The sequence below is a fragment of the Trichosurus vulpecula genome, chromosome 2, assembly GCF_011100635.1.
Source record: "Trichosurus vulpecula isolate mTriVul1 chromosome 2, mTriVul1.pri, whole genome shotgun sequence".
In the NCBI taxonomy this organism is placed as follows: domain Eukaryota; kingdom Metazoa; phylum Chordata; class Mammalia; order Diprotodontia; family Phalangeridae; genus Trichosurus; species Trichosurus vulpecula.
In genome coordinates, this window is record NC_050574.1 from 436,102,948 (window position 1) to 436,124,561 (window position 21,614).

General features: G+C 37.6%; 1 protein-coding gene across 5 annotated transcripts in view; it reads left to right on the forward strand.

Annotated features, from left to right (window-relative positions):
• USP9X (ubiquitin specific peptidase 9 X-linked) overlaps positions 1–21,614 on the forward strand; it is a 257,781-nt gene that overhangs the window by 193,180 nt on the left and 42,987 nt on the right. For 3 of the 5 annotated variants that reach the window (XM_036744544.1, XM_036744546.1, XM_036744545.1), the window contains exons 26-31: positions 443–609; positions 9,590–9,698; positions 10,125–10,271; positions 11,179–11,325; positions 15,902–16,124; positions 21,191–21,411. In XM_036744544.1, the coding sequence (XP_036600439.1) occupies positions 443–609; positions 9,590–9,698; positions 10,125–10,271; positions 11,179–11,325; positions 15,902–16,124; positions 21,191–21,411 (1,014 nt within the window). The remainder of the gene's footprint in view (positions 1–442; positions 610–9,589; positions 9,699–10,124; positions 10,272–11,178; positions 11,326–15,901; positions 16,125–21,190; positions 21,412–21,614) is intronic. The other 2 variants (XM_036744547.1, XM_036744548.1) reach the window with 1 other exon arrangement.

Genomic DNA, 21,614 nt, shown 5'->3' on the forward strand with positions numbered 1-21,614 from the left:
CTAGATCATAAGTTCCTTAACAGAAGAAACTTACTTTTCCTTTCTATTCCTTTGTTTGTAGCACAATCCCTTGCAAATAACTAAAAACTTAATAAATAAGTGAATATGGGACTAATTTGATACTAATTTAAATGTTAGTACATAAATTTTTAAATATCATAGTAACATCACTAGCTAGAAGAGAAACCACAATAGCTTTTATTCATAATTGTATCTGTCTTTTACTCTAGTTTAGCCCTGGCCATGTAAGCAGGCATTTTAAATCAAATTGTATAGAATGTTTTTCAGTGCAAGTAAAGGTAATCTAATCACCAAAAAAAAGTTTTTTGGGAGGGAAAGTTATTTGTTTTGGTAAGTAAATGTTTAATTTTGAGTTTATAACTAAAAGTCATTAATGTTCCTAACTGTGTCTCCAAGTCATTTCTTGTTTGTAATTTTACAGACAAATGCAGGGAATGAACCAGACATGGAAGATGAACACGTTTGTTGTGAAGCATTGGAAGTGATGACCCTGTGCTTTGCTTTGATTCCAACAGCCTTAGATGCACTTAGTAAAGAAAAAGCATGGCAGACTTTTATCATTGACTTACTCTTGCATTGTCATAGCAAGTAAGTGTTTTTAAAATAAAGCATACATAATATTGGTTCTCACTTATGGCAAGGCAAGAATGATTGAGTTGATAATGAAAATTTTATCCATGGAAACTATCTCAAAGTGTGCTAAATTTTATCTTACCTCAAACTTGAGCCAAGACCTAGATTAATTTTAATCCTGAACAGAATCTACCCTTGTTACAATATAATCCTTGAAGGTCTAGAATGTTGAACGTGTGAATTTGCATTATTTCATTATTCAGTGTCACTATTTAAAAGGGTAACTTGTGCTGGCATTGCTATGGGAGTAATCGACTAATAGCCCTAAAATTTGATATTGCCCTAAGTATGTGTTTAGATGTTAGGTAGTCACTATATAGCCTATGCTTCTGTCTCTCTTACATAAAAAAGAAGAAAGTGGACATAAAAACAGTAGAGAAACCACCTTTTTCTTATTTAAGATTCCTATATTTAATAGACTAAAATGTTGTTCCAGTGTAGACTTCCACTGCTGTTAAAAAGAAATCTCAGCATATGTGTAAAATATTGAAACTGAAGTGAAATTCTGTTCTGCGTGTCTAGTTGACATTGTTCATCTACATATTTAGCATATTTTCTCACTTTTGGTGTTCCCATTGTGATTCTACTTCACACTGTTCCAGTCACATTGCACATAATTGCTTCGTGTTTTGATTAGATGAGGAAGGGAGAGTGTCCAAGCGGGGGAAACAGCCAGTGAAAATGCCCAGTCTGGAGATGGAATGTCCTCTGTAAGAAAAAGCAAAAGGAAGCTGGTGTCACTGGATCCCAGAGTATGTGAAAAGGAATAGTGTATAAAAACTGGAAAAAAGAAGCGGTCCGATCATGAAGGAATGATGATGTATTTAGAGCTGTGCTTTTTAAAAATCAGTTTGACAACCAAGTGGTTTGGGGTGGTGGGGAGAAACTCGAAGTAGGGAGATTTACCACTAAGCTTTTGGAAAGATTCAGGGCCTATTGAGAAAATGAGTTCCTCTCTCAGTGTGGTAGGTGTGTCAAAGGAGAGAAAGGGTTATGTAAAAGAGGTGTTAGATGACAGGCAATCCCAACTCTTTGGATATATGGTGGGTAAAAGGGAAGAACCAAGAAAACACGTAAGTTACAAACCTACATGACTAGAAGGATGTTGGTGTCCTTGTCAGCAGAAGGGGAAGGGTTTGAAGGGAAAGAAAACAAGTTCCGTTTGGACAGTGTTCAGTTTTAGATGTTTATACAGAATGTCCAGTTTGAGATGGAAATTCAAGACTGGATGTTAGGAGAGAGGCTCTGGCTGGACAAGTAAATCTTCATAAAGATCACCAAGTGAAAATAGAATAAAGGGAGAAGAGGGCCCAGGACAGTGCCTAGGGACATTCTCAGTGAGTATGGGCTGCATGAAGAGCCAGCAACAGGGACAGAAGGAGCAATCATACAGCAATGAAAATGAGGACAGAATAATGACATGGAAACCAAGGGAGAAGAATGTGTCAGTGGTGGTGTCAGAGGCTCCAGAGAGATCAAAAAGGACGAGGATTGAGAAAATACTGTTAGATTTGGCAGGTAAGGGATGAGGTTAGAAGTGAAGCTTCAAAGAGTTAAAAAGAGAGGAGAGGAAATGGAGGCACCAATTGTAGATAGCCTTCAAAAGAAGAAAGTTCAGAGAAGAAATTAGTTTGGATGGAAGCATAATGAGGTGAACATTTTGAGTTTAAGGTACTGAAATCTAGAGGAGTTCAAGAGGAAGATTGAGAACTGATCCTACTCATGCTAAATCCATGTAAGCTGTTGAGATGACCAAGGAAGAAGGATCATTAAGAAGGAGAACAGTGCCCTGGCCGGAGCTTTGAGCATCACAATTAAGGTCTTTTGTTGTTAAGGTTCCATTGTGTCTGACTCTTCATGACCCCATGGACCATAGCACATCAGGCCCTTCTGTCCTTCACTGTCTCTCAAAGTATGTCCAAGTTAATGTTCATTGTTTTCTATGACACTGTCCATCTCATCCCGTGCCATCCCCTTATCTTTTTGCCTTCAAACTTTCCCAGCATTGGGGTCTTTTCCAGAGAGTCCCATCTTCTCATTACATGGCCAAAGTATTCAAGCTTCAGCTTCAATATTTGACCTTCTGGTGAATAGCCTGAATTAATTTCTTTATGTATTGACTGATCTGACATCCTTGCTGTCCAAGGGACAGCAGTCTCAAAAGTCTTCTCCAGCACCACCATTTAAAAGCATCAGTTCTTTGGCACTCAGCTTTCCTTATAGTGCAGCTCTCTCACAGCCATGCATTGCTATTAGAAAAACCAGAGCTTTGACTGTACAGATCTCCGTCAGCAAAGTGATGTCTGTTTTTTAGTATGGTATCCAGGTTTGCCGTAGCTTACCTTTCACAAGGAACAAGTGTCTCAATTTCATGGCTACAGCCACCATCTGCAGGGATCTTTTGAGCTTCCATTTCTTCTCCCTCCGTTTTCCAGGAAGTGATGGCCCAGTTGCCAAGATTTTAGGGTTTTAACACTCCTCTTTCACCCTCATCAAGAGGCTTCTTAATTCTTCTCAACTTTCTGCCATCAGAGTGGTATCACCAGCATTTCTATGGTTGTAGATACTTCTCCAGCAACCTTGACTCCAGCTTTTGATTCATCCATCCTGGCAATTCTCGTGATGTAATCTGCACATGAGTTAAATAAATAAGATGACAATATGCAGACTCATCGTACTCCTTTTCTGATCTTAAACAAATCAGTTGTTCCATGTTTGGTTCTAACTGTTGCTTCTTAGTCTGCAAACAGGTTCCTCAGAAAGTAACTGAGATGGTCGGGTATTCCCATCTCTTTAAGGGCTTGCCACATTTTGTTGTGATCCACATAGTCAAAGGCTTTAATGTGTCAGTGAAGCAGAAATAGATATTTTTCAAGAATCCCTTGCTTCCTCCATAATACCGCAAATTTGGTACCTAGTTCCTCTGTCTCTTTGAAAAACCAGCCTGCACATATTGCTGAAGCCTGGCTTGCAGAATCTTAAGCTCAGCCTTGCTGGTGTGAAATGAGCACAATCGTTCAGTAATTTGAACATTCCTTGGCATTGCACTTCTTTAGGATTGGGGCGTAAATTAATTTTTTCCAATGCAGTAGCCAATGTTGAGTTTTACAAATTTGCTGGCAAATTGAATGCAGCATTTTAACATCATCATCTTTTAGGGTTTTAAATGGCCCAGCTGAAATTCCATTACCTCCCCTAGCCTTTTTATTAGCAGTGCTTCCTAAAGCCCACTTGACTCCATTCTCCAATACGTCTGTCTCTAGATCAGTAACCACATCATCCTGGTTATCAGTGGCATGAAGATCTTTCTTTGTATAGGTCTTCTGTGTATTCTTGCCGCCTCTTCTTAAATCTCTTCTGCTTCTGTTAAATCTCTTAACATTTTTATCATGCTGATTTTTGCACTTCCCTTGATATCTCTAATTTTCTTGTTTTTTTCTTATCCTTTGCATTGCTCATTTAAGAAAAATTTCTTGTCTCTGCATGCTGTTATCTAGAATTCTGCATTCTGTTGGGTACATCTTTCTCTTTCACTTTCCTTTCCTCACCTATTTATAAAGTCTCATCAAACAGCCATTTTGCTTTCTTACTCTTTTTCTTTGGAATGTTTTTTGCTTCTGCCTCCTGTATAATATTGTGAACACCTGTCCACAGTTCTTCAGGTACTCTATCAACCAGATCCAGTACCTTAATTAATCTATTTATCACCTCTATTTCATATTATAATGGATGTTTAGGTAATACCTACATGGTCTCCCTACTTTGTTCAAATCAAGTCTGAGTCTTGCAGCAAGAAGCCCATGATCTGATCCATAGTCAGCTCCAGGTCTTGTTTTAGTTAATTGTATAGAGTTCTCCACCATTGGCTATGAAGTATATAGTCAACTTGATTTCTGTATTGACCATCTGTGCTGTCTATGTGTACAGTCACCTTTTGGATTTTTGAAAAAGAGTGTTTGTTATGAGTAGCAAGATATCTTGACAAAACTGAAAGTAGCTCTGCTACTTAAGACGTGTCTGGGCCAAAGCTGAAAGGAAGCACAGCTTCAGATGTGTCTGGTGACGAAAGGAAAGGCTGATGCTGTAAAGATCAGTATTGCATAAGAACCTGTGAACCAAGGCAAGCCGGATATAGTCAAGCAGGAGACAGAAAGATTAAACATCGACATCTTGGGTATCAGTGAACTTAAATGGACAGAAATGGGTGAATTTAATTCAAGTGATCACTACATATACTCCTGTGGGCAAGACCCCCTTAGAAGAAATGGTGTACCCTTCATGGTCAATAAAAGGATTGGTTGTAATCTTAAAAATGATAGGATGATCCGTATTTGAATGCAAGGGAAACTTCAACGTCACAATAATGCAAGTATATGTGCCAACCATACCAAAGCTGATCAGTTCTGTGAAGATCTACAACATCTTCTGGCAATAACACCAAAAAAAAATCACATTCATCACAGGGGTTTGGAGTGCTAAAGTAGGAAATCAGAAGATAATTAGAATATCAGGTATGTTTGGCCTTGGAATACCAAAATCAAGTAGGGCAGAGAGTAACAGAGTTTTGTCAAGATAACTCGCTGGTCATAATACACGCTCTTTTTCAACAACCCAAAAGGCAGCTCAGCACATGAACGTCACCAAATAGTTGATATAGAAATTAGATTGATTATATACTTTGCAGTTAAGACCAGATACCTATGCGCACAAAGTATCAGTGCAGGCAGCTTGAAAGAAGCAGTCATACATAGAATAAAAAAAAAAGAGCTGCTGTCTAAAAGAAGAGGGGCTTATCAGCAGTATCAAAAGTTACGCAGAATCAAGGAAGGTTAAGACAGATAAAAGGCCTTTAAACTTATTGGATCAGAAAGTTTTAGTACAGTTTACTGAGCAGAGTACTAATAACATGTTTAGACCTGTATTTAAAGGAAGCTATTTTGGAAGATGTTGACAATGGAGGAAATCAGAAAAGGTTTCCTGAAGGAGATGACATTTGGAGTAAGGTTTAAAGGAAGTTAGAGTCTCCCAGAGGCAGAGCTGAGGAGAAAAAGCATTACATTCTCTTCAGAGAAATTACTGAGAGTATTCTTCAAAGCCTATCCTTGGATCTAAAGAGCTAATTAGATGCCAGTAAATGAAATAACTAAGCTGCATCTTAAATAGTAATTTGTTATTGTTATTCCTCTCTTAGTAATATTAATGCAAGGTGTATGATGGTGAATCCATCTGAAACCATCCTGAGCAGGGAAACCATTTGGGTAGTTTTTACAAGTTTAATAAACTATCACTTGTTAGATTGCAGAATAGCACCAGCAACCTCTTTTATTTCTATCTCGTTCACAGGATTTTGTGAAGAAAGCATTTCACAAATCTTTAAAATACTAAACATATCCAAGTTGTTACTTCAGTGCCAACACTAAAAATATTTTTTACATTAGAGGGACTCTAAGGTCCTTTTAGTTCTAAATCTATGATCCTCTGAAGGAAAGGAAGACTTAAATAACTGGAAATGTATTAACTGTAAATAGTGACACTAAAGATGACAATACTATCCACCTTAATTTCCAGATTTAGTCTATACCAAAGTACTAAAAGGTGTACTTAGCAGTGTAGACAAAATAATCATGTTTATTTGAAGTTCTCAAAAGGTATTGATTTCCAAGAGAAAAAATAGGAATGAAGGAGGACTAGTATTACAAAATCTCAAAAAGTATCAGTTGTCAAAACAATATTCGTTGCTCATTACAAAAGAGGAAAATAGATCAGTGGAACAGACCAGATAAGAAAGATCCAGGAGGGAGCAAACACAGCCACAGTATTAAATCAAAGGACTAAAGATGATGGGAAAAGGACTTCTAACAAGCTGTTATTGGGAATTACTCTTTGCCAGAAGATGGCTTTAGACCCTGTACCACAGTCAGCTATAAATTGATATACAACCTAAATGTAAAAAATAGTATTTTTAGAAGGACAAATTATGTATAAGGACGTAATTTCTTGAGTCTAGTTATTAAAAGAGTTAGATACAACCAAATCCATTTTTTGAAGCTTTATCTAGGAATATGAAAATAATATTCTTCTTTTCCTTAAGCATCTTTACTCAGTCTGCAGCAGATTATCTATTAGTGGAATTTTATTAAGTCTCTTTTACAGACAAGGCACTGCAAGTTCACATATGAGAAAATGACAATCCGTACTTTTGAGCTTAGTCTGCTGGGCAATACAACTTATAGAAATACCTATGATAGAAAACAGACAAAGAAAAGCTGCAGACAGAATAGTCTAGGAGTATGTGAGGAGGAATTACGTAATCATTTACTGGCAGGGACTTGTACTGCATTTCCTGTATAGTCTAAATTAATATGAATCAGGGATGGCTACATGAGGAAGGCTGCAAGCATCTCAGGTGATCCTGAAAGAAAGGGAATTATTGCACTGGGCAGAGATTAGCAAGTCCTCTGCTGCTACTGTTGCCATTTGGTACAAAGTACAGATTCCAGTTCTTCCACCCCTTTGCTGGAAGACAGCTTAGTTTTCTACAAACTCATCACTTGACTTTTTTAAATGGATCCTTTTTAAATACTGCTGAACTGTGTATCTTTACAGGAGAAATTAAACTTTCTTCCATCTAATTTATCTTTTTGCATTAAAGAATGATTTGCCCAAGTATTGCCAACAGGATTTGAGAACATTTTATGATTCTTAAACTTTTGCAAGACATTACAAGCTGTTCTATAATTTCTTTAAAATTAAAAATATTTTAAGCAATACAAAATATATAAAAACTGTTCCCGTAAATTATAATATATAAGATTGCATTTGATGAAAAAGAATGTTCTTTTTTCTCACTTTATAAAAACTGAAACCTAGAACAAATACCACATTTTTAAAAGCACCAAATTGTAAAATATGATGTTGAGGTGCAGCTCATGATGGTTAGATACTATAAATATAAAGAAGAAAGAGCAAGGAAACTGAGTATATTCTTTCTGAGTCAAGGAGAGATCAAACATGGAAAATTTTCATATGGTCAAGGGAAAGAGTTCAAATGGATGATTGTGAGTTTGGAAAGTACCACAACTGTGCTTGACCTCTAAGAAGAGTGAGTGTATTCTTAAGCCTTTACTTAATTTTTTTAAAGCATAGGGAATTCTTACCCTCATGGTAATATAATTGTTTATAATTCTTAAAAAAAGGAAAATTGGATTCACATGATGGAAGTAAAAACATCAATTCTCTTAAGTGATCATCTCTTCTTAGTGATTTTCTTTATATCAAACTTTGAATTACTTTGTTAGGCAACTTGGTGATACAGTATACATAGCTCTAGAAGTCAGGAAGACCTTAGTTTGAATTCTGCCTCAGTAGCTGTGTGACCCTCTCAAACTATTTATCCTCTCTTGACATTAGTTTCCCCATCTGTAAAACAGTAATAATCAAAGCACCTACCCAGGGTTGTTAAAAGGACCAAATGAGATATTTGCAAAGTCCTTTGCAAAACATAACATGTTGTATAACTAACTATTAACTGTTATTATTATTAGGAAGTAACTTAGGAAGAGAAGAATTGTACATAGTGCATAGGGACCTAGCCTTGAGAACCACTAGATCTGGGTTAAAATCCTGCCCCTGGCACATGCTGGCCGTATGATCCTGAACATGTCACTTGACCCCCAGAGCTCTAGATCAGACATGTCAAACTCTGGAGGCCAGCAAATGTGAAATATTTGACAAACTAAATAAAAATGCAGTACCGCAGATTACTGATTTGTAATATTCTGAGTCAATATGCAGCCCATCTCTTGCTGTTTAATGCCACTACCCTAGGCAGTGCCTCTTAAATTGTGGGATGCGACCCCTGAGTGGAAAAAGTTTAAGAAGCCCTGCTCTAAATAACTCTATAAGACTCTTGAGTTGCAAAGAAGATGCCACCCTGCCTTGGGAGAGGAGAAATCACAGCTGTAGTCCCTGTCCCTAGAAAGTAGCTTTAGGTAAATAAGTCTGTTTAAAGGCTGTTACATTTGTCAATGCTCAGAGCAAACCAAAAAAGAAAGGCGACTGGATATTTTAACACATAAGTGAAATGAAGCATGAAATGTAATGATATGAGCACATTAGGAGACACTCGAGTGTTTTTAGCTTCAAGTCAGTCTGCGTAAGGGTCTGTTTGTTCATCATTACCTGCCTTGCTGGATTTTGTAATTTAAGTGCTTTGTACACTGTCAGGCGCTATACAAATGGGAACAACTGTTTGCATAATTATTTTGTTCCTCTCACAGCTTACAAACTAGCTTTGTGCCTTGATATGTGAATTATGTTGTTTTACTTCATTGGAATAGTTTCTTCATCTGTAAAATGAGGAATATTAGACTCACCAAAGGGTCTTCTGGTTCAAAGGTACATTGATTCCTGTGCAGTCCAATGTTTTTTTTTTCTTCCAGGAGACTTTCATGTCATTATGCCCCCATTAAATTGTAAACTAAATAAGGTATGAAAAATACAGTTCCAGCTCCCAGCATCAGTTATAAAGAGTAGAGGGGTTCCCAGAAGTGTTAGACACTGACCCTTTTAGATATGGGTGTCTTTGAAGGAAAGTATTTCCCAACATGTGAAAATGGCTCTCAGGAAAGGAGTCCTGAAAGCACCCAGTCATCTTTCCATTCAGGAGTGTAGATCTGGCAAGAATATTTTTTTTATCCAGTATGTTCATATTATAAAGCCAAACTTTAATAATTTTTAGAGGTTGAATTTCTTACTGCTTTTGTTGTCAATCAAATATTAATAATATTCAACAACTAAAAATAAGACATGAAAAGAAAAGGAGTTGGTGAGAGAGTTACTTTACCATTTTTTTACTATATATCATCTGCTTTGTCAAATACAAGTTCTTACTATTGTTTGAAAGTTTTCAAACATTAATTATTTTTATTTTCAGAACTGTTCGTCAGATGGCACAGGAGCAATTCTTTTTAATGTCTACCAGGTGTTGCATGGGACACAGACCTCTACTTTTCTTCATTACTTTATTATTTACCGTTTTAGGGGTAAGACATTAAATATATTTATTAAAATTAGTAACATTGTACCTACTAATAACATTATTTTAATTAATGGTAAGCTGGTCATTTTTAGAACGAAAATATTATTGATTTTTTTTTCCATTAATGGAAATACTTTTTGACAGTTTGGTTTAGGTTCAGTTCAGTTTTTAATCCATGCGTGAGGTATTAGAATTTTTTGAGACTTTTATTTAATTAAAATATAAGACTCTGTAAACAAAAATTTGACTTGGCTTAAATAAGACAATGTTAGTTTAAACTTGGATCTCTTTCAGTTGACTGTTTGACTCTTAATCTTTTTTTTTTTTGAGTCTTTTGGGCACTAAGGAAAATGTGTGTGTGTGTGTGTGTGTGTGTGTGTGTGTGTGTAGATGTGCATGCACTAATACATTATGCTTTATTATGTTTCAGAGCACAGCAAGAGAGAGAGCTAAACATTCAGGAGATTATTTTACTCTGTTAAGGCATCTTCTAAATTATGCTTACAACAGTAATATTAATGTGCCCAATGCTGAAGTTCTTCTAAATAATGAAATTGATTGGCTTAAAAGGATCAGGGTAAGTTGTAGTGAATATTTTATCATATTGCAAGATATAAATAGGCTGTTTTTGTTAAATCACTTTAGAAGTCCCAGGTAACAGCTGATATTTTGTTTTAATCATAGACAGAAAAGTAAGGTCCCTTACTGGTATGTCAGATATATGCAAATTCTGCTAGCTCATGCATAGAAGTAGTCATTTTCTTAAAACATCTTATTTCCTCTTTTCTCCAGTATTTTTAAGCTTCAAAGCAAATAATATTTTTAAATTTTAATAATTTGTTCTTGGCCCCTTAATTAAAAAGGTAACTATGGCTAACCAGAAGCTTCTTCATCTGCTACTACCATTTGACTTGCCTTTTTCATCTAAAAAAATATATACATATATACACACACATATATATATATATTTCAGTTTCTGTTCAAATGTTCATTTAACAGACACTTGAACATTTTCAGTTGAGGTAAAAATTTTATATACTGTTTTAAGATTGAACTTGCTAAGAAATGTGAAACTTTTAGTCATATGTTATGTGATCATCTTGGGTCATATGATCATCTTGCATAATTAGAATTGAAAAAGGACAAAAATGTGTCCTGGGCAAATTTTGGAGTCTACTTCCAGAGTTTTTAAAGTAAGACGAATGTTAATAATGTGATCATCACTTAGATTACATAATCATTCCTCAGTTCTCAAAATTATGTCTACAAATACCCATATGTACAAGTATTCATGCATTGTTTTTCCTGTTGTATAAATATTTGGAATAATATTTTGTCTTTGTATCCCTAGCACCTAGCACAGGGAATTTCCCATAGTAATATCTTAATAATGTTTTAATAAATGTTTTTTAAATATCTTATCGGCTTTTTTTTTAAGCATTATTGACTGCAAATTTAAAAGTCTAATATCTTTTCTGTCTTAGGATGATGTTAAAAGAACAGGTGAAACAGGGGTGGAAGAGACAATCTTGGAAGGTCACCTTGGTGTTACAAAAGAGTTATTGGCCTTTCAAACTCCTGAAAAGAAATACCATATTGGTTGTGAAAAAGGGGGTGCTAATCTTATTAAAGTAAGTGTTGCCTTTGTGAGTCTTTTAACTGTTGTTTTAATAATTGGAAAACTATGTATTCTACTGGATGGTTTAACAAAACTGCCTTAATTATCTTTCTGTATATCTCTTGAGGGAGAGCAAGTCCACCTTATTTAATATGTGTAGATTTATCTTTTTGGAGCAGACTTAGACTGGGTATAGTGGAAAGGTCTTTGAACTTGGAATCAAGAAATTCTGTGTTCAGATCTTGTCTCAGGCTTACTCTGTGACCCTGGACAAATCACGTCATGTCTCTGGACCTCAGTTTCTTCATCTGTAAAATGGTTTTAAAAAACTCTTCTAGCTCTAAATCTGTGCTTCTTTGACTTCAATGATACATACACTTCCCAATGAAGAAATTTCCACTACCAGTGTGGGTCAGCACCTACTCTGCTGCTGACACTCCAAAGATTACATACCATTGTGTGTCAGAGGCATTATTTTAAATTTCATCCTCCTAGTCCTAGAGCCACATCTCTCCGTTCAGTATGCCACACTGCCTTTCTTAATGAGTCTCTTTAGGATCACAAGATCATAAGATTGAGAGTTTAAAAGGACCCTACTGACCTTTTAGCCAAACTGCCTTGCATTTTACAAATGAGGGAAACTGAGTCCCAAAGGTGTTAAGTGACTTATGTTTCTTAGTATATGTGAACCAACCCTTAGTAAAGCAAAATATTTTAAATGCAGTAAAGGAGGTTGCTACTGAAGGGAATCCTTTGGCTAATACTTGGTAAATTGATAAGTCCTTAACCTACGGTGATTTTTATTTCAGATTACCTTAAGAATATATGAATGATAGCAAGGCCATTATCTTATGTCATTAATTTTTTGTCACTTATTACTGCTACTTAATTTTCCTCATTTTTTAAAGATTTCAGTAATTGACTCTTAAGTCTTCCTATCCCCTATAAAACCTGTTTTTATTTGGGGGGACATACATATTAAGGTCCCTTCAAATACCCTTACTTCTCAACTTAACCCTGACTCTTACAGTCTGCATATTCATTCCCCTTGGGCCACACACAGAGATGGTCTTATTATGAATCTCACCATCACCAATAAACATTGCACTTCTATAAGTAAAGTTCCTCTTCCTGACTCTAATCTGCTGTCCTTCCTTCTCTCCCTGTGCTTAGCCCCTCCTGAACCCATTCTCTGTCCTCAACACAGCTTCTAATCACTCCATGATAACCTTTCCTCCAGCCTCACTTTTCTCACTTCAAAATTTACACACCCTAGTTAATCAATTTAGCCTTACATATACCTTGCCCTCTTGTCCCGTTGCCACTCGTCCTGTTTCAGACTCTAACCCTAAATTATTCCCGCTACCAACTACTTTCCCTGCTTCTGCTTATATGCTGCTGAATGTTGCTGGAGAAGTTTACGTGATGGTCTTGACTGGGTTCTCTATAAATGTATTATTCTTTCTTAATTGGGCAGGCAGCTAGGTGGCTCAGTGGATGTAGCTCTGGGTCTAGAGTCAGGAAGGCCTGAATTTAAATCCAGTCTCAGATACTAGCTGTGTGACCCTGGGCAAGTCACTTAAACTCTGTTTGCCTTAATCCACTAGTGAAGGAAATGGCAATCCACTCCAGTATCTATACCAAGAAAACCCCATGGACAGTCTTGGTATGATAAGGTCTACAGGGTCATAAAGAGTTGGACAGGACTGAACTGATCACCTTAATCAAACTACTTCTCTGAGTTACTATTCCAAACTTTCTCAATCCACTTACGTGCCTACTTCCTCCAAACTCCCTCTCACAAGCTCAGCTCTTCACAAATTAAACATTTCACTGCATCATCCCCTATCTTCTGACAGGAAGAAGTAGCCTTTCTCCTTGACAACGTAAACCCCTACACTCATAACTTTAATCTCTCCCCATCCATGTCTTGAGCAGCCCCTTCCCGCTCTTCCTACCTTGTCTTCTGATTATCTCCCTAGACCTTCAAACATGCCTAGATCTTCCTCTAGCCTTAAAAAAAAACTTTTATTTAATCCTACTGTCCTTTTTGGTTATTTTCCTATATCTATACTTACTGCTTCTACTTTCTCACCTCTACTCACTTCCCTACTCCTCTGTTGATTTGTGTTCCCATTGTTCAATGGCAAATCTAGTAGCATTTTTCTCATCCTTTTTGATTGAGCCCAGTATAAATTTATGTTACCTCATCATAATTAGTCCTTCCTGGCTGCAAAGGACTCCTTTTACTCCTTCCAAACTCATTCTCTGTAGCACTCCACTCCAAAGCTGCTCTAAGCTTTTTCTTCTTTCCTCAGGCCTTTTCCATCACCACCATCCATTCCCATTTCTCAGCTAAGGACCTCTACTTTACTGAAAAAGTAGGGGCCATTTGCCATAAACTTCCTTATCTTGCCTTCTCTTCTCTACTCCAGTCTCTGCTGAAGGACTTGACTCTTCTCACCAAAATCATCCCCTCTCTGTGCACCTTTGACCCCACCCCTTCCCATTCCTTCTAATAGTTGGGCTTCTCTTCCTAATCTACTAGCCCCTTCCCTGCTATCATTTCTATTCTGCATAGAATTGCAGAAGCTCAAAAGAAATGTGAGTTCACAAATTTAGAGATATATCCACTCCAGTTGTTCACACAGACTACTTGTGCCTGACGTGTGGTAGAGCCTTCTGAGTTCGACGTTGGTCTGATCGGCCGCAGTTGGACATGTTGTACCTTGACCACAACATAGTGATGTCATTTTGGTCCTCTTTGAGCACAAAGGACCACAGCCGACCAACTCTACTCCTCTACTTCCTTTCCTTTCACTCCTGTTTGCAGTCTGTCCTCCAGCCAGAATCGAATTGATCACTCAACTCAAACTGCTTTTTTCCAAAGTTACTAATTACCTCTCAGTGGCCACATCCACTGACCTTTTCTCAAACCTCTTCCTTCCTGACTTTTCTGCAGTATCTGACACCTTTGACTGCTCTCTTATCTTCTCTCTTTACACTTTGTATTGTTGACATTAGCAGCTCCAGGGGGTTCAATCTATCTCTAAGAAGATGATTTCTAGATCTACTTAGCAATCCCCAAATTTACATATCTCTCCCTAGTCTATCACCTGAGTTCCAGTTCCCACCTCACCAACTACCCATTGGATGCATCTCAAACTGCATGCCCCACAGGTCACCCTCATGGAACTCACCATTTCCTCCCCAAACATACCCTTATTGCAAACCTCCCTCTTTTGGTCAAGGTTGCTCCCATCCGTCTGGTCTCTCAGGTTCACAGCCATAGAATTATCCTCAACTCTTCACACACACACATGCATGCACACACGCACGCGTGCACAAGCAATTGTTTGCTAAGTCTTGTCATTTCTACCTCCCTGACATGTCTCTCTCTGAACCATTCTCTTTACTCACAGGCCACAACGCTGATTTAGGCTCTCATCAACTCTTGATGTCTCTACTGCAAATGCCAACTCTTCTCCAGTCCATCCACTCTGCAGTTTCCAAATGGATATTCCTAATCCATACTTCTAAACATGTTGCTGCCCTACTCAGTAAACTTCTATGATCAAATTTAGTTGCTTCTGTTTGACATTGGAATTCCTTTACAGCCTGACCTCCCTTCGCTTCCCCACTCCCCGGTCTACTTTTCTAGTTTCTTCCCACACAACTCCTCCCCACCTATGCACATCCTAGAGTGCCTGTAATGCTTTTTCTCCTCAGCTCTGCCTTCGGGAGACTCTAACTTCCTTTAAACCTTACTCTAAACGTCATCTCCTTCAGGAGGCCTTTTCTGATTTCCTGCATTGCTGATGCCCTTCCAAATAGCTGCACTTGAAAATTACATTTTTTATTTACTTCTCTGTGAAGATATTGGCTCATAATAGTAAAAGGTAATGTCTTAGGGCATAGACAGACTCCATTTTATGGCACCTAATACATTGCCTGGCAAATAGGTGTACTTGAATGCTTATTGATTTATTGATTGAATCAGGGATGCTGTGCCTATTTGGAACACTTTGTACACGTGAATTGATATACTTACATCTTTCAACTCTGTGTTATTGCCATTTTATCTCATTTAAGATCATGTCAGTTTCTACTAAAGGAAGGAAAATCAACCTGTAGTTTAATATTTTCAAAATTAAATAATTTTAGAAGCATTTGATAGTAATGTTACAAAATCCCTCCATATAAAAATACAAACACTTATCAGCGCTTTGAAATGGCACAAAAGCTCTATTTTGAAGTGGTACATAAAGGGCTAGACATGGAACTTGAAGAACAAGGTCCAAATAGTGATCCTCGCAGATCCTTCCAGTGTGAGCAGAGGTAAGTCCCTGACTCTCAGTTTCTTCATCTGTAAAATGTGAATAATAAAGGCCCCCCTGATTTCCTCACAGTGTTGCTGTGATAAAAGCCCTCAGACAACTTTAAAGTGAGCGTCAGTTGCTATGATGATCTCCTTAGTAATACATAATCTTTAACTCTTAAAAAAAATTTATCAGATTTCTTTTTTACAACATCTCTTGGTTTCTTTGACTCTACTTATTAATACATTTCATTCTTTTTTTACTTTTCAGGAGTTGATTGACGACTTCATCTTTCCTGCATCTAATGTTTATTTACAATATATGAGAAATGGAGAACTGCCAGCTGAGCAGGCCATACCAGTCTGCAGTTCACCAGCTACCATCAATGCTGGTTTTGAGCTGCTTGTAGCATTAGCTGTTGGTTGTGTGAGAAATCTCAAACAGATAGTGGACACATTGACAGAGATGTATTACATAGGTACAGCAATAACTAGTACGTAATACCTTTAAATCATTGGTTATTTTATTGGATACAGATATTTTTCACAATGGTACCTTATTGATTTTCCTTTTAGCAAGAACTTTTAAAATTTATAGTAGATGTTTGCATAATTACTACCATTATGCTAAGAACTTTGAAAAAGAAAAATTTACTCAGTTATTGAATTTTTCATAATAAATGCTTAAATTTTCATGTCACAAATAATTGTTGAAACTGTTTTAATAACAGTAATCATGATGACTCTGCTCTAATAGCTTCTCATCTATCTGGAATATAGCAACTGATTTTAAGTAAGCCAGAAAGAAATCTGGGTAGGCAAAGTATATACCTTAAATTCAAGACATTAAAGCTTATTTACTTTTCACAGTAAAATATAGGAAAGCTCCTGAGGCTTCTCTTCAAGCATACTTCACCAAAGTTCCAGGTCTTACAATTCAGGTTCATCTAGTCCTGTTGGCTACCTGTTAAAGGGATTTCCTGCACAGCATTCCTAATGGATAAGCATCCATTCTCTTCATAAATAGATTTAGTCACCTCATAAGAAAGGCATCTTTTTAAATTTTAGTACCCCAAAGTTTTTCTTAATATTGAGTGAAATTGCTTTATTTTGATTTCTTCCCATTAGTCCTCAATCTTCTCTCTGAAATTGTGCCTCATAGTCTCTCTTTCCAGCTCTCAATACTAGTAGACATCAACATACATTTGAATGTTCCTTCAAACAGCCTACTTTTCCCAGTTCCTTACTCCACTTATTTCTCAGGGTCTCTTTGTATAGACAGTCACAACTTTGATCCTGCTATCACCAACAAATGCCCCATCTTCATGTATGTGAATTTTGAAATTGCCTTATCTGATCAGAATTTTTTATGATTCCATCTATTTCTATATTTCGCTGTCCTGTTTTTTGTCTTTATCATCACCTCAAATCCTCCAGTACTTTCCCAGGTCATTATACTTATTCTTGCTGCACATGTCTTCCTTCCTATTCTCATCTTCTTGGTTTTTGACTCTACACAGTCTGGTGGTTGTTTTTCAGTCATGTCTAACTTTTCCTGATCCCTGTGGACAATAGCACACCACTGCTGTCCATGGGGCTTTCTTGGCAAAGATACTGGAGTGGTTTGCTATTTCCTTCTCCAGTGGATTAAGACAAACAGAGTTTAAGTGACTTGACCAGAGTCACACAGCTAAGTATCTGAGGGATTTGAACTCAGGTCTTCCTCAGTCCAGGCCCAGCCCTCTATCGACCAAGCCACCTAGCTGCCTCTCTACAGACTCTACTCTCCATTCTTTGCCAGTCCCTTATTCTTTCGTGTAATTTCCTATTACTCCTTTACAAACCCCAACCCTGTATGACTCCTGCTATAGGAGGAGCATGTGAATCAGGTATAGGAAGTCACTAACCATGTTGATTGGGTTTACTCCAGATTTATGGTTTTTAATGTTAACTGGAACCTCACTGCAGTAAGGCATTCTTTCTACACCTCCTTAATGGATGCTCTGTCCCACTTAACCACAGCTGTCCACACCTTCACATTTCTCCTCCATCCTTCCATCCTACCCCTAGCTCTCTTCCTCAGCTAAAAGAGCATTCCCTGAAAGGTACCAGTAGTCTTGATGGAATTATGATCTCAGTAGAAATAAAATCATTCCCTGAAAGCTCTTTTCTTTTCTCATCTCACATTTCTCTTACTTGATCATCTCTTCCTTAACTCTAGTCTCTAATCAAGATGCAGTCCTTGCAAAAGGCCAATCCTTTGATCCCAGCCTTCACAATAATCAGACCTCAAAGTGTTCTCCCCCTTTTGCCTCTAATTTTTAGTCTCCCTGTCAGCTAGTTCCTTCCCTGCTGCCTTCCAGCATGACCAGTTGTCCCTCATCCTTAAAACATCCTCTCTTGAACCTGCCATCTGTACTAGCTGCCATCTTTCATCTCTCCTCCCCTTCCTTCTCAGCCGAACATTTCCAAAAGTTACCAGTGGTGCTGATGTGTTCTGATCCAATCAGCCTTTCTCACTCCATAGCCTTATTGACTTCTCTGCAGCCTGTGACGCAAGTAGCCACTTTCTCCTCTTGGATGCTCTTTCTGTGTCTTGTACGTGTTTGGTTGTGCCTTTTCACTCTCCTTTCCTGGCTCTTCATCCGTGGTATGCCCCCTAATTGTGAGTATCTCCCACGAGTCTGTCCTGGGCTTTCTTTTCTTTCAGCATTTTCTTACTTGGTGACCTCATTAACTTCTACAGTATCACTGTCTCCATGCAGGCCATTCCCAAATCTACATGTTGATCCTCGTCTCTGAATGCCAGTCTGCGTCTGTTGAGTCTTTCAAACTCCATATGTCCAAAATAATAGTCATCATTCCTGACGGTTTGGTGATGCTGCGGATAGTACGCTGGGCCTGGAGTCAGAAGCTCTGAATTCAAGTATGGCCTCAGACACCTAATAGCTATGTGATCTTGTGCAAGTCACTTCTCTTTGTCTCATTTTCCTCATCCTTCCCGGGGTGGTTGTGATAACAATTATAAAGCACGTAGCACAATGTCTGGCCCAGAGTGGGCAAGATAGAAGTGTTAGCTACTATTAGTATTCCCTTCCCCTCCCCCATGTTCTCCCAGTCATCTGGGTTAACAGATTCCCAGTCGTTCTCAACTCCAGTTGCTGATTTCTTATTTTTACTTTCATAATGTCTTTCATCTTCTCTACTCACACAGCTACTGGTTTCTCATCATCTCTGGAATTACTGCAGTAGTCTTCTAATATGTATCCCTCCGTTAAGTCTTTCACCATCATTTCAGCTCATTGCCCGCAAGTTACCCAGTATGATTTTCCTAAAGCCTCAGGCTGAACTTGTCCTCCCCAGCTCAGTAAAACTCCATTGACTTTTTTTATCACCTTTAGGATCAAATATAAACTCCTTTGTCATGTGAAGTTCTTGAGGTATCTGGCCCTTTCCCACCTTTTCAGCCTTAAACTTTACTCTTATTCATGATCTTTCCAAATATACTGGCTTACTTGTTCATCATACAGTGCTCCATGTTCCATCTTTGTACTTTTATACAGAGTCCGCTGCCTCTTAGAATCCATGGCTTCCTTCAGTACTTAGCTCAAATGATACCGTCTGTAGGAGGCCTTTCCTTGTCTCTCTAGCTGCTACAACTTTTCCTTCTAAGGTTACCTTTCATCTACTCTGTATATATCTTATGCATATCTATTCATTTACATGTTGTCTCCCCCATTAAAATGTAAGCTTCTTGAAGGCAGAGACTGTTTTTGCCTTTCTTTGTGTAGAACTTGACATAGAGTATACCAGCCTGCATTGGTTCAAAAAAAAAAAAAAAGGGCATTCCTTCCTGGTAGCTCTCAAAGCCAGTAAAATCACAGTTCAATATCCAAAAGTCAAGTGAGTCACTCAAGTTTTAAAAAAACCCAGCTGCAAGAAGATGGGATAAGTGAGATGTGATTAATCAACAGTACATGGGGAGGCCGAGGGGGGAGGGACGATTTGAGGGTTAATTTCCAAGCTCAATGAATCAGTAGTCACTATCAAAAAATTAATTCACTTTTAGATAACATCAGCAATGAAGAACGATAATGGTCCTACAGTATTCCGTGTTGATCAGACACCCCTAGATAGTCTGGTAACTTTGTCAAAAATGACCATTTACAAAATGAAGTACAAATAGGATGTGATTCTTTGATATTCGCTATAACGGGAATCTACATATGTGTTTCTTGTCTGCATCTCTGTCTCTCGTAATGGAGTTTCAGTTGAATACTTAAATGACTTGCCTAAGAATCATGCAGTTAGTATTTGTCAGAGGCATATATTGAACCCAATTCTTCCTGGTTCTGAATCTAAATAACTCTTGATCTGTTATGCTGTGGTACCTCTAGCTTTGAGCCAGAGGCTTGGTTTTTCAGTCTTTATTGCTTTTTAATTTTTTTCTTTTCATGCCATCCTTTGTATGTGTTCTTTTAAAATCTGAACTCATCGGAGAAGATTCTTTGAAAGCATTTTGCTCTTTTTCTCCTTTTTTTATTAGCTCCTTCTCAATAGTATTGTCAAAGTATCATTTTTTAAACCATCTCATCACTTTAGAAACTTTTTTCCCTTAAGAATTAAAGCCATGGGAGCATATCTCATTTCTCCGAACTTTTAAAAACCTACTTTCCTCAAGTTTAGAATTCGTATCTTAATGCCCACTATCCGGTTCCTTGACTGCTGTTTACTCTTGAGATGACATAGCACTTTCTTGGAAGGATTATGTTATTTCCAAATCAGAAGTCACTTCTTCTTTACTAATCAGAATTAAATCCAGATTATCTCTTTTGACCCCTCTGCTTTTTATACGTTTATGCAGTATGCATTTATACAATTGTCAGTGACACAAAGATTTCCTGGCCTGATTCCAGGAAGTTGTGTGCATTTGTGTTTTTCCTTTACCAGGGGTATGATCATATGCTCAGGATAGATTATACGTACTTGCCCTTACAATATCTGTAGAGGGAATTCACATTCATATATGACTGAAATAGAATGGTTTCTGAGAATTGTTTTCAGCTTTGAAATTTTGTGGTTCTTTGATGGCGCTGCTATTTTTTAATATAATGAGGCCATGTAGTGCAGATAACACAAAGAAAAATCAATACTCCAGGGCAGTTAGTACAGGTCATGGATGAGTGTGCTGACTTAGCCTTCAAACTTAGGTAACAAAGTAGTACATGGGGCATTGACAGTTAGATATCAAGGCTAAGCAGCTCTCAACCAGTTGTAAAATGCATTAGACTGTCAGGAGAAATTTTAAGTAGCCATCTAACCTTGAAGAAATCATTTAAGGAAACGCATACAGAGAGGGGTGATCTGCAAAAAGGAGACAATACTTATTTCTTAGGGTTGTTATAAGGATTGAGTGAGAACATTTTATGAAACCACACTGAAAACTTTAAAGCATTCTAAGGTGTTGTTATAGCTTGTGTTGGTTTATGAACCTGTTAGAATTTCCTAGTAACAATAGAACTTTGGTCATCTTGTGACAACTTGTTTTAATCACCCTCAGCTTGTGAGGCACTTACGGAATGGGAATATCTGCCACCTGTTGGACCTCGACCACCAAAAGGATTTGTGGGTCTGAAAAATGCTGGTGCTACTTGTTATATGAATTCAGTGATCCAGCAACTGTACATGATTCCTGCCATCAGAAATGGTATTCTTGCAATAGAAGGCACTGGCAGTGATGTAGATGACGATATGTCTGGAGATGAGAAGCAAGACAGTGAGGTAAATTTTATTTCATCATTCTATATTTGTGTTCATGAGTATATTTTTGTATAGCACTAATGCTAATAATGATACTGGTTCTCATTTGTATGGCACTTTAAGGTTTGCTAAATGCTTTACAAATATTGTCTCATTTGACACAACAAATCTGGGAGGTAGATGATACTATTATGCGCATTTGCAGTTCAGGAAGCTGAGGCAGA